The 14,538-nt window shown below is 34.8% G+C and overlaps 1 protein-coding gene across 1 annotated transcript in view; it reads left to right on the top strand.

Moving 5' to 3' along the window:
* GTF2F2 (general transcription factor IIF subunit 2) overlaps positions 1 to 14,538 on the top strand; it is a 149,086-nt gene that overhangs the window by 101,635 nt on the left and 32,913 nt on the right. Inside the window, exon 6 of the mRNA XM_012782733.3 lies at positions 12,837 to 12,936. Coding sequence (XP_012638187.1) covers positions 12,837 to 12,936 — 100 coding nt within the window. The remainder of the gene's footprint in view (positions 1 to 12,836; positions 12,937 to 14,538) is intronic.

The raw sequence follows: 14,538 nt of genomic DNA on the forward strand, positions 1-14,538 counted from the left end.
ATACAGAGTCTAAATCTGTAAATCATTATAAAAAACCGGCTGAAACATTTCTGTAATGGATTCTTTGCAATAATAAGAAAATTTTTTTTTTTTTTTTTTTTTTTTTTTTGAGACAGAGTCTCGCTTTGTTGCCCAAGCTAGAGTGAGTGCCGTGGCGTCAGCCTAGCTCACAGCAACCTCAAACTCCTGGGCTCAGGCGATCCTCCTGCCTCAGCCTCCCGAGTAGCTGGGACTACAGGCATGTGCCACCATGCCCGGCTAATTTTTCTATATATATTAGTTGGCCAATTAGTTTCTTTCTATTTATAGTAAAGACGGGGTCTCGCTCTTGCTCAGGCTGGTTTCGAACTCCTGACCTCGAGCAATCCGCCCGTCTCGGCCTCCCAGAGTGCTAGGATTACAGGCGTGAGCCACAGCGCCCGGCCAGAAAATATTTTTTAAATTAACATTATAAAATGATGTATTCAGTTTTTAATAAATCTGTCCGTGGGTTCTGTGTAAGAGAAGAGTTTGCATGTTGGCCCATGAGATGGTACCAAACCACAAGCCTAGACATCTGTCAGCAGATAAGCGCTTTGGGAGCTTACAGAAAGGTGGTAGTAGTTGAATGTTGAGAGGTCTGACAAAATTGTGAAAGTAGAGGGTCTTAGTGTAATAATTATTATCAATATGGTGAATTTATTAAAAGCATTAGTGTTTCCATGATGAAACTGAATTAATTTTATTATATTATTGGCAATTTCCAGCAGTTTCTCTTTTAATTTTTAAAGAATTTTATCCACAAAGGTAAAATTTGTGAGAATAAAGTCTCACAGCTAAATCCCATCCTTAAAATAATGAATACATTTCAATCCTTAATGAAAAGAAAAGGCTTTTGCATACTGTTTATCTCATGAGTAATGCATTGGAGTTCATCATATTGGCATAGTGAAAGACTTGAGTTTTCTTCTTGGCTTCTTAGGACAAATTTATGGGGAGGAGGTACCTATCTTTATTTTTATTTCTAATGTTTGATTAACAGTTTCAAATGCTAATGAAATTTTAGTAAATTAAATGGGAATTTTATGAAGTAAATATTGAAATTATATATATTTATATACATACACACACACACACACTTTAATTTCTGTATTAGCCTCATAGCTTTTGCTGCTAAGACTTTACCACAAAAAGCATAAAACTAAAAATTACAAAATGGAAAAGTGGGACTGAAAGAAACTCTCATGTAGTAGTCTTGTCCCTAATACCACTACCTAGACTTCATTTAAATCCTTCTGGACAAATTATCTAGTTCTCAAATATTTCTAATCAAGATATACATGAGGTGATTCAAGAATATTCAAAGGTTTGGCAGTCCCAAATTCATCACACTGACTTGCCACCATCTCTGTGGCCTCCAGGTCCCACATACAGTCATTTCTCTGAGTCAGATTTCATCACGGGACTCTGGACTCTTTTGTTGTCAATTGGGAGCCAGCAAAGAGGCAGAAGGCGAGAATGAATTACTTATCTAGATGGGAGAGTTTAAATAATAGGAGCCCCTAGAATTAGTACTTAGGCAAAACTCACTTTATATTTCTGAGTAATCTGGGAGAAGAAATGGATAATGAAATCTCCTGAGCTGCACATACTAAAATGATTGTGTCAAGAAGATTGCTAAATGCTGTCTACATTAATTCCCTGTCTCACACTCAGAAGTTCATGAGGTTCAATGTAGATAAGATTTAGGTAACGTATTTAAGAGATATAAAACTTGACTAATCTCTTGGGATTATGGGAGAAAAAGGGCCTAAATGTTATTGTTTAATCTTCTCTGAAAGTATTAGCCTATTTGGCTATTGGGGTAAAATAATGGATGTGAAGTAATCCGGAGCTGTATAGAAAATCAAGTAAAAAGGGCAAGGAGGTGAAAAATGGGAGAAAATGGGAGAACACTAGCCACAGTAAAACAGATGTTCAAGATTAAGTGCAGGAGAGGAGTGAAACAGTTACTTTATTCATTTGTACTCACTATATGCAGTCTGTCTGAAGGTGATCTTATCTCTTGTGAAGACAATTACATAACCTTCTTGAGTCATATTTTAACATGACAAGGGAGATGGGGAAAAATAATTTTCGAGACTAGTTGTTTAAAAATGGTTATCATGAGTAATCTGTGTAATTTAAGGAGATGTTCCACTCAAATGTGTTTTTCTACTTTTGTTAAACTCATTCTAGTCAAGTACTGATTGAGAGTCACATATGCAGGATTGATTTGAGTGCCCTAAAGGATTAGATCCAAAACATATTTAGCTTACCTCCAAAGTTCAGTGAGTTTTTTGAATCAGATGTATGTTACCCCAAACTGTAAGCTACCATAATTTTTTAATGTCTTTTGGTGCTGTGGTTAAGTTATAATTAGTTCTAATTAACATTACCATGAGCATGACATGTTTTACCTGCAGCTGAATGGCATTTAGAGAGAAATTTTCTTATCCTTGAAAACATCAAAAGACATAAAGTGTGTTTTAATCTGATATAGCCAAATATCCTCCATCAGAATAATGGGTGAACACAAATTTCATAGGTCTTGGTTCTAAGATTCAATGTATAAACCCATATAATTATTAAAAGTTGTGCTGATTCAAATAACTCTCATACATTTCTGTTTAATATGGGTACTTGAGTGATAAGAAGTATTATATAATCATAGCTAAAATATACTGAATGCATACAGGCTATTCACTAAGTGTTTTATAAAGATTATGTCACTTATTTCTGTTATAATCCTTGTTTTTCCATGCAGACATCAAGGACTTAGAGAACTTGACTTATTTAACCACGGTCACACCTAGTGGTGGAACTGGAACTTAAAGTCTAGTTTCAGACCCTGCCATACCATGATGTAGTGCATTCTTTAAGCATTATTTAAGGCCATTCTGTATGCCACAGATTTCCTTTACTCTCTAATTTTTTAAATGTGAAATTATTGACATGAATCCGATTTCAAAAGATACTTCTTTTTTTTTACTCTCTTTAATATTATGTAAGGAAAGAATATAAGAGAAAAGGAAACTATGTAAGGTAGTAAAAATGCTCTGACCATGAGGAAAGATACTTGTATTTTACATGTTTAGTGCAGATTTGTGTTATCTAGCTAACAGAGGTAAATAAATACTCTCTGGAATGCTGGCAGTATATTCTTCAGAGAGAAGTGAAAAATAGATAAGGGATTGACAGAGTCTTACAGTGTTTCAATAACTATTGATATAAATATTTCAAATTGGGAGAACATGAATTTACCAAACTTGATGAGACATCTGAATCGTTTCATTATATTTAAGATGCCATTATGATACAGGTGATGAGCACCGGACAAGGAATCTTGATTTTTGTCCCACTCTGTCTCTGACCAGCTGTGTGATCATGGGCAAATCACACTTATGCTGGATCTTAACTAGCAATTTGAATTATTAATGTATTTTTCTCAGATAGAAGAATTGAGCTCAGTTTTAAGTCTTTCATTAAGAGGGAGCTATTAGGTAGAATCATACGAAGTTGCCGGTTTTATAAGCCAAAAAAGATCAAATTTCTGTATTAAATAGAGGGAGATATTTTTTTATTCTTTCAGTCCATCAGCCAACTCCTAGATCCCCCCCAGGAGGGGAGCACAGGAGTGGAGGTGGAGAGAATTGCTGTTCCTTCAGTAAACTGTAGTCTTAGTGCCAGTGGTTATTTCCCACTTGTGTCATGACTTTGCTGCTTCTACTAATAATTCTTTGCTGCTGCTTTGTTTAAAACAAAAAACCCCTGGAATATAGATACATAGATCAAAGGGTGCTAACTGGTGACCTGATCTAGCTAGTTAGTGTATATGCTTTTTGATTTCAAAGGGTTTTCTTGTTTGGTTGGTTTGGGGTGGGAGGGTTGCCCTTTTTTTTTTTTCTTCTTTCTTTTCCCCCATATGTCTAAGAAAAAGAGCGCAAGGTTGCCCATTTTCTAAATTGAATTAGTTGGCAATGTTTGATGAGTGATCTCACGTAAAAATCTGATTCTCTGCATTTTCTTGAATAATGAGAAGATCCGTTAGTACTGTGCCTGCCTCCCTAGAGAGTAACAGTCAGGTGGAACTGGCGAACTTGTTGCCCACCTGCGGTGAAGGATATGCTCTGTTTCCAGTTCACCATCACCTCCACCTCTCACTTTGGTGTTCTGCTTCACTTGTAGGCCCCTGTATACATTTGAGTTTGTGATTTTTGTCCTGTTTGATAGACTTTCTGCAATGATAGGAGTGTTCTCTATCTTTGTCCAGTATGCTATCCACTAGCCACATGTGGCAAGTAAGCACTTGAAACGTGACTAGTATGCCCAAAAATCTAAATTTTAAATTTTATTCATTTTTCATTAATTTAAATAGACACATATAACTAGTGGACACCATATTGGACAGTGCAAGTCAATAATGAACTATTTTCCTTATTGGATATTTCCTACAGGGTGAAAAGTAAACTTTAATACATTTTATGTCTCTTCTCTTAAATGCCAAATCCAAATGTTAACATACATTACTGTAAGTTTTATGATTTGGAAACCAAATTATCCTCTCTGATTAAATGGAGCCTAAAATTTCTTTTTTTATTCAACATATTGATATCATATGCCTGTTCATGGGCCATGTTTTTATGAAGTTTAAAAATAATAAATACTAATATTAATAAATAAGACACTTGTCCAAGTAATTTAGTATTTACTATCTGTAATTCTGCAAATAGTCCTGCCAGATAAGGATATAATTCACTTACTTGTTAGTTCCAAGCCCTAAAATTTCTTCATCGCCACTTAGATCCACATTCTAATAGATTGACATATACTTACTATTACAGTCCCTCTGAGAAGCTTTGTCCTGCTCCAAAATACTAAAACTTCCTATAAACGTACTGTCTGAAAGCTAGGCTTGTTCAGAACGTTTTCATATTGATAAGGCAGCTCAGCCTTGAAAACCCTGGTTACCACCTCAGCTGGCCTTTCCCCCAGCCTTCTGTCCTGCTCCCAAGCTGCGCCTTCTCCTGGAACTTCCTTTTTTTATTACTTGACTTTGGGCTGGGTGTACGTGCTCTTTCTCACGGGCAGATCTAGCGCTCCACTGCTGTTCCTGCGTCTCTTTGCCATGTGATTTTTCTCCTTCTCTTACCCTGTAAATGTCAGCCATCTCCTCCCCTTGAGGGAGGCACTGTTTACCTCCTTTCACTGCTTCACTCTCCCTTTCAAAAATGAAATCTAAATTTTAAGAAAATGCACATTCTTTTGTAAAACCCATCATTTTAACAATAACGTAAATTGCAGTCAAGTATAGCTACAGCATAAAAGAAAGATGAATGCTAAAATGATGTTTACATTATGAAATTACTCCTACATTGGCAATTGCTGGTGGAAACATGTTGTTCAGGATTTTTGTTGTTTAATTCTGTTGATAACCAGATTAGCAAAGCAATATTGCTTAGCAATTCTGCTTAGATCTTATGATAATCCACTTGTATGAAATCAGGCAATATTATAGTATTTGCTGACATGGGAGTCTACCTTTTTCTTTGTGATCTAATTTTCCAGTGAAGGTGTCATTTATTCATTTGTTCAACAAATATTTATTGAGTTGCTGTTACATGAAAAACACTATACTTATAGATGAGGATTTATAGAGTATTTATTGACTAAAATTAATAGAGTTCTCTTCCTAACTCTGCCAACAGTTTAGAGTGAGAGTTTGGCATTTCTTAATTTTGTTAAGTCTTACCAGTATTCATCCTTTAAAATATTTGGAGGTTGTATATGGCTACTATTCTTTTATGTTTACATGAATTTTATATTTTCAAAATACAAAGTAATTTGAATTGAATTCCTGTATAATATATAACTGTCTCTAATAATAAAGAAGTACAGTTAGGCCGGGCGCGGTGGCTCACGCCTGTAATCCTAGCTCTCTGGGAGGCCGAGGCGGGCAGATCGCTCGAGGTCGGGAGTTCGAAACCAGCCTGAGCAAGAGCGAGACCCTGTCTCTACTATAAATAGAAAGAAACTAATTGGCCAACTAATATATATAGAAAAAATTAGCCGGGCATGGTGGCTCATGCCTGTAGTCCCAGCTACTTGGGAGGCTGAGACAGAAGGATCGCTTGAGCCCAGGAGTTTGAGGTTGCTGTGAGCTAGGCTGACGCCACGGCACTCACTCTAGCCTAGGCAACAAAGTGAAACTCTGTCTCAAAAAAAAAAAAAAAAGAAGTACAGTCATCCCTCGGTATCCATAGGGGATTGGGCCCAGGACCTGCTCAGATACCGAAATCTATTGATGCTGAAGTCGTTATATAAAAGTGTCATATTTGCATAACCTACCCTCCCATATACTTTAAATCATCTCTAGATTACTTATAATACCTAATGCAATGTAAATACTATGTAAAGCGTTGTTATACTGTATTTTTAAATTTGTATTTTTTTGTTGTTGTTGTATTGTTATTTTTATTGGGGCTTCTCCTGCTCCTGAATATTTTCTATCCAACGTTGGTTGAATCTGCAGATGTAGAACACTCAGATATGGAGGGCTGACTGTAATTTTGATAAGGGCAATGATGAACCATGGTTAATGGCCTAGGAATCTTTTTTAAAGTGTTGTACAGGAAAATATATTCTTGCTGTGTGTGTAGAATTAATTAGTTGTAGGAAGGTGGGTGACAGTCAAGGAGGAATTATTTATTTTGAATGAAGTTCTGTGCGATTTTAATTAGAGATTTTATTCTATTATATGGCCTTTTATGGGAGCATATAAAGTAATGATTAACTGCCAGAGTTTCAGCTGTGTTTTTGCTTAATCTGAGGGAAAAAATGAGATTGAGATGATGTAGGTAAAGCTCTTATCACAGTTTCTAGCACATAGTAAGTACACTTTAAATGTCTTATTATTTCTGTTGCAGTTATTGTCATTTTATTGGTGTTTCAGCTCTTAGGTCATGTAGTCCTTGAACTCTGAGCTTTTTTTTTTTTTTGGATTGGTAGAATTTCTATGAGATAAAACTTACTTTTTAAATAATAATCGTAGAAAGACTAGTCATTCAACGAGTTTGACTATTTCCTTATAATAGTAACAAAGCTAAATAATTTTATATGACTAAGGTTATGCAGTGATAGTAATTGTTAATCATTATTTCTTCTTCAGAGAAATAAGTTGCTCTTAAAGCTGTTCTACATTAGATGTTTGTATATATTTTAACTTAACTGAGGCAGAAAGAGAAACTCATATCTATATAAAACTTATTTAAGAATTCAAAATAGAAGGTGTTAATTTTTCAGTTCTCTTAATTTTCACCTGGAGTAGTTTTCTAGGTCTGAAAATGGAGCATCTCATTTGCAAATTTCCTAGTAAAATATAGTGCAACCCCTAAGAAACAGTTTTGCAGTGATATAATCTGTTCACCCTTCTTAGGTTATAGTTGCTCAAGCCAGAAATCTGAGCTCAGTTCATTCTTGATGCATTTCTTTCTCCTTTGTCCCCTCATTCAGTTAGACACCAATTTTTACTGAATCTGTCTTCAAAATATTTTCTAAATTTGTTTAACTTGACTCTTACTCCATTATCATCACCCTGTTCCAAGTAAGTGTTCTCTGTCTTCTGGATTAGTACAGTAGCTGTCCTGGTCTCCCAGCTCCATTTTTGCCCCACTCTGTTCTGCAAATAGTAGCCAGAGGAATATTTTACCTGTATTTTATATTTCCCCAAGTATTTTAGTGTTTTTGATGTTACAATTTAGGCAAATATTTTAGAGACTACTTTCAAACTTCCCCAACTTGAATTTTCAAGAATACAATTCTAAGTTACCTGAAATTCAAAATTATGGATTTTAAAAGAAATGGAGTTTTCTTTCATTAGAAATCTTACTACCTCAAGCTTGTCTAAATTTGTTACTTGACACCTAAGAAGTTTTATACTGTGACAAATAGATAAATATGATTTATGACTAGCAATAATTACTATAACAGTAATTATTTTATAAATGTACTGCCTGTTTCCAAGCACTTTCTCTATGGGAAGTACAAAAAGACATGGTCTTTGCCTTATATAGATATAGATGTATATTCTGAATTAGCACCAAGTATTTTTACAAATGGTTTATGAAACTAAGTAAAACAAAGCCTGGCTATATCTAAGTGATCACAGAACATTATTTTTCTTTTACTGTTTCTTGAAAATAACACTTTAAAAAATTTTCTGAAAAAGTTACGACCTATTTCTGAAAATGATCAGGACAATGAGGCTTTTAGCTTGTTCCCAGTCCAGCCTAACACCTTTGCATATAGTTTGCTGTTCTGCTTTACAAACCAAGTATCTCCGAATTATATTATTTTGTACAAACCCAGATACACTGTATTTTGACTTTGACAGCATGTTGAGGTCAGTAATGTTTAATCTTTTATTCATAATAGAAAAAAATAGGAAGCATTAAAGTTTTTTTTTAAAGTAATAATTTATTACTCCATTTCATCACTGAGGAGTATACTCCTCAGTGATGAAATGGAGTTAATAATTATTCTGATACTTCATGAGATAACGTTAAATGAATTATTTAGTGTTAAGTAAAGAACCCTGCTAAATTATTTTACACTATTCAAGGTTAATGAATGTATTTTAAGATTTAGTTCTTTAAAAATACATTTTCAGTCCATAGATTAACCTTTGAATTTTTTTTTTTTTTTTTTTTTTGAGACAGAGTCTCGCTTTGTTGCCCAGGCTAGAGTGAGTGCCGTGGCGTCCTAGCTCACAGCAACCTCAAACTCCTGTGCTCGAGTGATCCTTCTGCCTCAGCCTCCCAGGTAGCTGGGACTACAGGCACGCGCCACCATGCCCGGCTAATTTTATATATATATATATCAGTTGGCCAATTAATTTCTTTCTATTTATAGTAGAGACGGGGTCTCGCTCTTGCTCAGGCTGGTTTTGAACTCCTGACCTTGAGCAATCCGCCCGCCTCGGCCTCCCAAGAGCTAGGATTACAGGCGTGAGCCACAGCGCCCGGCCTAACCTTTGAATTTTGAATTTTAACATGTCTTCTTTTAGTTAAAATAAAACCCTCATGGTTGACTTTTTAAATGTATAATAGGAAGGTTAAATTTTTGTATGAGTTCTTCATTTTTTTAAAAAAAGTTAAATCTGCGTTTTCTTTTATATATTTAAAAGATTAAATACTTTGAGGATAAAAATAACATGATACTCCATGAATCATGAAATTGGCTTTTAGAATTGTTGAATTAGAATTGAAAGGGAAGTGTACCACATGAACCTGAATCAGGATGCAGTGGCTACAAACACGTGTAAGAGTGTGACAGGAATAAGCTACCATTTATAAAGAAGCACTCCACTAAACAAACTAAAACCCTGAGGAATTTTTAAATTGTGAAGTAATGGGAACAATCATTTAATATGGAAGGAAGGAGCTAGTGCATGCCTCCCTTCTTGAATGTCTCATAAGATCAAATCTTGGGGTGAGATGACTGAAGCAGGGAGGATAATTTAGTGGCAGCATAACAGATAGATTACCATTTAGAGAGGCCAAACTCTTAAACTGATTACATTAGGGGATAGGACTAAAATTAGGACACAGGTGTGTTCAGAAATAGGCTGCTACTAGTTGTGTTTATTTCCCCCAAGAAGTACACGTTTATTAATAGTTAATTTATTAATAAATTATTAATAGTTAATAGTCTTAACAATTCTTAAACATTCCTTTATCTGTGTTCAATCACTTTCTCTTTCTGAAGGTTTATTTCTTAGTAGCTTTGACTCATCTTGGCTTGGAGAGGTCATTTCCACCTAGACTTTTTGCCTCACCTCTTATAAGCATGAGTGGTCATGCTCCAGCTTACCTACAAATGCACTCCTTAGGCTTAATCTTCTTTTCATATCAACATGCAATCATTTGTCATAATACCACTCCCCCATCCATCTTCAGTACTGCAGTTAATTATGATATTTGTTTGATGCTCATCTTCTAGTAGAGTCAGTCTTTACTGCTGTATTCCCAACCTATAACCCAGTGCCGGGCAGAGGTAGGCACCCAATAAACACCTGCTGGTTGATTGCCAGCAAGAGGCTCCTAGAATCTGGTCATGACACAGCTGCCACGTGAGGCAGATGTGGGAGAATGGTGGGTAAAACTGGAAAGATAAGAAGGGACTAGATTCCAGAGTGGATTGAAGTCATATGAAGGAACTTCTGCTGCATCCCCAGCATAGTGAGAGGACATCAGAGGATCGTTAAGTCCAAGTCCATTCTTGGGTGTACATCTCCCTTCTAGACTCTAGCTAGTGATTTCTCAGTTGTCTTTTTTTTTTTTTTTTTGATGGCCAGTCTAGTGCAGTAGTGAGGAGAGGGGAAAGTAGTAGAACAAGGAGTTCAATCTGTAACTGACTGTCAACAATGAAGTGAGATAACTTGCTACCTTCAGACTAGTCTCTCAGTCTTAACAGGGAGATGTTATCCACATTCATAGAAAGTGTATGGGGCACATGAAAAGCAAAGTAACATTGTATGTTATTTGTGGTTATGTATTCATTAAGTTTTAAAAGACATTTCCAGGGTACTTTTCTTACAACTTTTAAAATAAACAGTTTCATGTACTTAAACAATAAATATGGATTTATAAATAAGTGGAAGAATTAAAATGTTCATATTTTCATACAGAAATAAGTATACTGAATTTGGGAATCATAGTAAAAACAAAACCTACAGTATTTATGGATTTCACATTTAAAGAGCAATTGGTAGATATCTAATATCTTCTCAGTAATTTGGTATTATGTACCTAAAAATAAACAGAAGTTAAAAGTTACCTTCATCCAAAGAATTAAATAATAAGAACATTATAAAAACAGGTACATTTTATACTTCAAGTTATGCTTTTGAAGGTGTTTTAAAGGAAAATTATTTTTAGTTCCTATTCTCCTGAACCAAAGAATTTATAGTCCCATTCAAAAAAAATAATATATAATGTTGAACATGTATTATTTTTAAAAGACTAACAATTGTATGGCTTTCAAACTAACCTTCCAAAAAATGATAGTATTTCTTTTTTATTTAAGAGAATATACTTCCTTTTGTTTATAAAAGTAATAGGTGCTTATTGCAGAACATTTAGAAAACACACAAAAATCTTAAAACACATTAATTCTGATCTCTTCCCATCTTTTATGTTCCACCATTTAAAAAAATCACCTCTCTTTCTTTTTTTGTTTTTATTAAGTAGGCAGTTTTCTAACATGGTTTTCTTTACTGTGACTATTACATCTCACTAGTTCCTTTTGGGTTCATTTTTCTTCTTACTGAAATAAATCCTTAAGTATTTCTCTCAGTGTGGATCTATAAATGATAAATGTAACTTTTTTGCCCCAAAATACTTTGATTTCACTCACACTCTTCAATTATAATTTAGCTAGATATGGTAGGCAATTTTCTTAAATATATTACATTCTTAAATTCTGGTATCTTGCTGATGAGAAGTCTAAAATGTATAGTGATGCCTATTTTCTTGTTAAAAATAGTTGTCTTCACTTTTCTCCCCCTTTAAAACAGTTTTTAAAACTTACTGTATTGATATACCAAATGAACTAATCTAATTTTTAAATAAATGGTTGTATGTGGGTAATGCTATATTTAATACAAACAAAATATCCTAAGATTGTTGCTTGAATATGTATTATGAACAAGTATTATGTTTGTAGTATGCTCTGCATGGTGCCATATATTGATTTTATGGCTCTTTTCCCAAAAGTGGCATTTTGAATTATATTTTAATTTAGGCAGAGTCCAGCAGAACAGTGCTGTCTAGTGGAAGTTTCTGTGGTGATGGAAAGATTCTGTATCTGTACTGTCCAATAAGTGAGCCACTAGTCCCTAGACCTTGAGTGCTGATGTATTTTCTTTTCATTTACCTTTATCTCCTATTAGATGAATATAAATTTTGAATTAATAACTTGTTTAGTTTTAGACCTGGGGTCCCCAACCCCTGGGACACAGACTAGTACTGTTCCATGGTTAGGAACTGGGACGCACAGCAGGAAGTGAGCAGCAGGTGAACAAGCAAAGCTTCATCTATATTTATAGCCACTCACCATTGCTCACATCACTACCTGCACTCCACCTCCTGTCACATCAGCTGCAGCATTAGATTCTCATAGGAGCGCAACTCGTACTGAAAACAGCGCATGTGAGGGATCTGAATTCCACACTCCTTATGAGAATCTAATGCCTAACGATCGGGGTGGAGCTGAGGTGGTGATGTTAGCACTGGGGAGCGGCTGCAAATACTTATCATTAGCAGAGATGTTTGCACAATAAATGTAATGCGCTTGAATCATCCTCAAACCATCCTCCCTGCCCCAGCCCATGGTCCATGGAAAAATTGCCTTCCATGAATCCAGTTCCTGGTACCAAAAAGGTTGGGGGCCAGTATTTTAGACTCTGTAATTTAAGATAATTCATTTTTACATACAGATTTTTTCCTAAAAATTTAAAGCTGACTAGCTTCTGGGTTTTAATGGTTGAGGCTTGCCTATGCAATATAGGATGAGAAGTATGTTGTGGAATTATAATGAGATAATTTGTATGTTTAGCTTGTGGTATTGGTTTCTACATTATAGTCATATATATATATATATATATTCAGTCTGCTTTTCAAGTATTAAGGCTAGTATATTCTCTGAAGTTACCTTTTTATATATTAATTGTTATTTATTAAGAAGAATTATAGAAGTAACTCTTCAGGTTTCATTCTCCTAAATAAGTAGGCATGTTAATAATACCTTATGTTTTTCAGATTGCAAATAGAAGAATCTTCCAAACCTGTAAGGCTATCACAACAACTGGACAAAGTTGTAACAACCAATTACAAGCCTGTTGCCAATCATCAATACAATGTAAGTCTTGTGTATTTCTTTTCATTCTGTTATATCTTTGTTCTTTTCTGTATCAGAGTCTTAGGCTTTGAAAGGACCTCAGCAGTCATACACCTTGCCGCCAGGTGCTTGAATTATAGTACCTGATCCAGGCTTATAAATAGAAAGGAATGTGATGATTTTCCAAGCATATAAAGATATTTGCTCTATATTGTAAGTTATACAATGAGAAAAAGGCAACCACTCTTCAAACCTCTCTTCGTAACTTTTTACAAAGAAATAAAACACTTCAATTCTCAATCTTACTAATTTTTAAATCACAATGAACTAAATGTTAGTTTTACTTTTTTTCCCTCTACTTTTATGACTGACTAACCATAAGAGAATTTTTAATGTGTTGACAAAAAATTTTAAAGGTCATGGAGCAGTAGTAGTTTTTCCCATTGGTTGTTAAGATTGCTTTGCCTGGTTTCAGCTTTCACAGGCATTTTTATGGCTTCCTACTACCTTGCAAAGTGAAGACTGCCTGTACGTTATCTGCCCCTTATCCAAGGTTTTGCTTTCATGGTTTCAATTACCTACAATCAACTATAGTCAGAAAATATTGAATGGAAAATTCTAGAAATAAACAATTTGTAACTTTTAAATTGTGTACCATTCTGAGCGATGTGATGAAATCTCACACTATCCCACTCCATCCCACCCAGAATGTGAACCATTCCTTTATCTAGCATATATCCACACTGTATACGCCACCCACCTGTTAGTCACTTAGTAGCCTTCTCGCTTGTCAGATTGACATATCACAAGAAGAAAAAGGGTGAATACAGTACAATAAAATCTTTTAAAAGAGAGAGAGAGAGACCATATTCACTTAACTATTATAGTGTATTATTATAATTGTTCTACTTTATTATTATCAATCTCTTGCTGTATCTGATTTATAAATTAAATTATATCATAAGCATATATGTATAGGAAAAAACAGTGTATATATAGCATGTGGTACTACTAGCCATAGTTTCAGTCATCCACTGGGGGTCTTGAAACATATTGTGAAGATAAGGAAAAGCTATTATATGTGTTTTCAAAATCTTTTTTATTAACACATATCTTACATATAGCATATATTATATATAATATACACATTTATTGTGTACATATCATGTATTGTATACATATTTGTGCCAAGTACTATTCTGACTACTTCATAAATGGTGACATTTAATCTTCACAACTACCCTATGAAGTAACTACTACCCTTATGCTTATTTTACAGACAGGCTGAGACAGAGAGGTTAGCTTACCTGAGGTCACACAGTATAATTGACTAGACCAGGTGTTGAACTAATGCGGTCTACCTTAGGAGCCACACTCTTAACCACAGCTCATTAGCAATTCTAAAAGGGCCACGGGTTTGGGGTTTTAAAATACCTGTAATGTAGTAAGTGTGATGATTTCCTGAAAATAAAATGCCTGAACTAAGTAGCAATTAACAGTAGAAATTTTGTGTCCTACTTTGTTGCTTAAGCTTCCTCTTGATACTGAGTTTAAGAACACAACCCTCTTTAAGACTAGGCTTAAGTATACAGATTTATTAAGTGACATCGAATAGTATCTGCC

The sequence above is a fragment of the Microcebus murinus genome, chromosome 13, assembly GCF_040939455.1.
Source record: "Microcebus murinus isolate Inina chromosome 13, M.murinus_Inina_mat1.0, whole genome shotgun sequence".
In the NCBI taxonomy this organism is placed as follows: Eukaryota; Metazoa; Chordata; class Mammalia; order Primates; family Cheirogaleidae; genus Microcebus; species Microcebus murinus.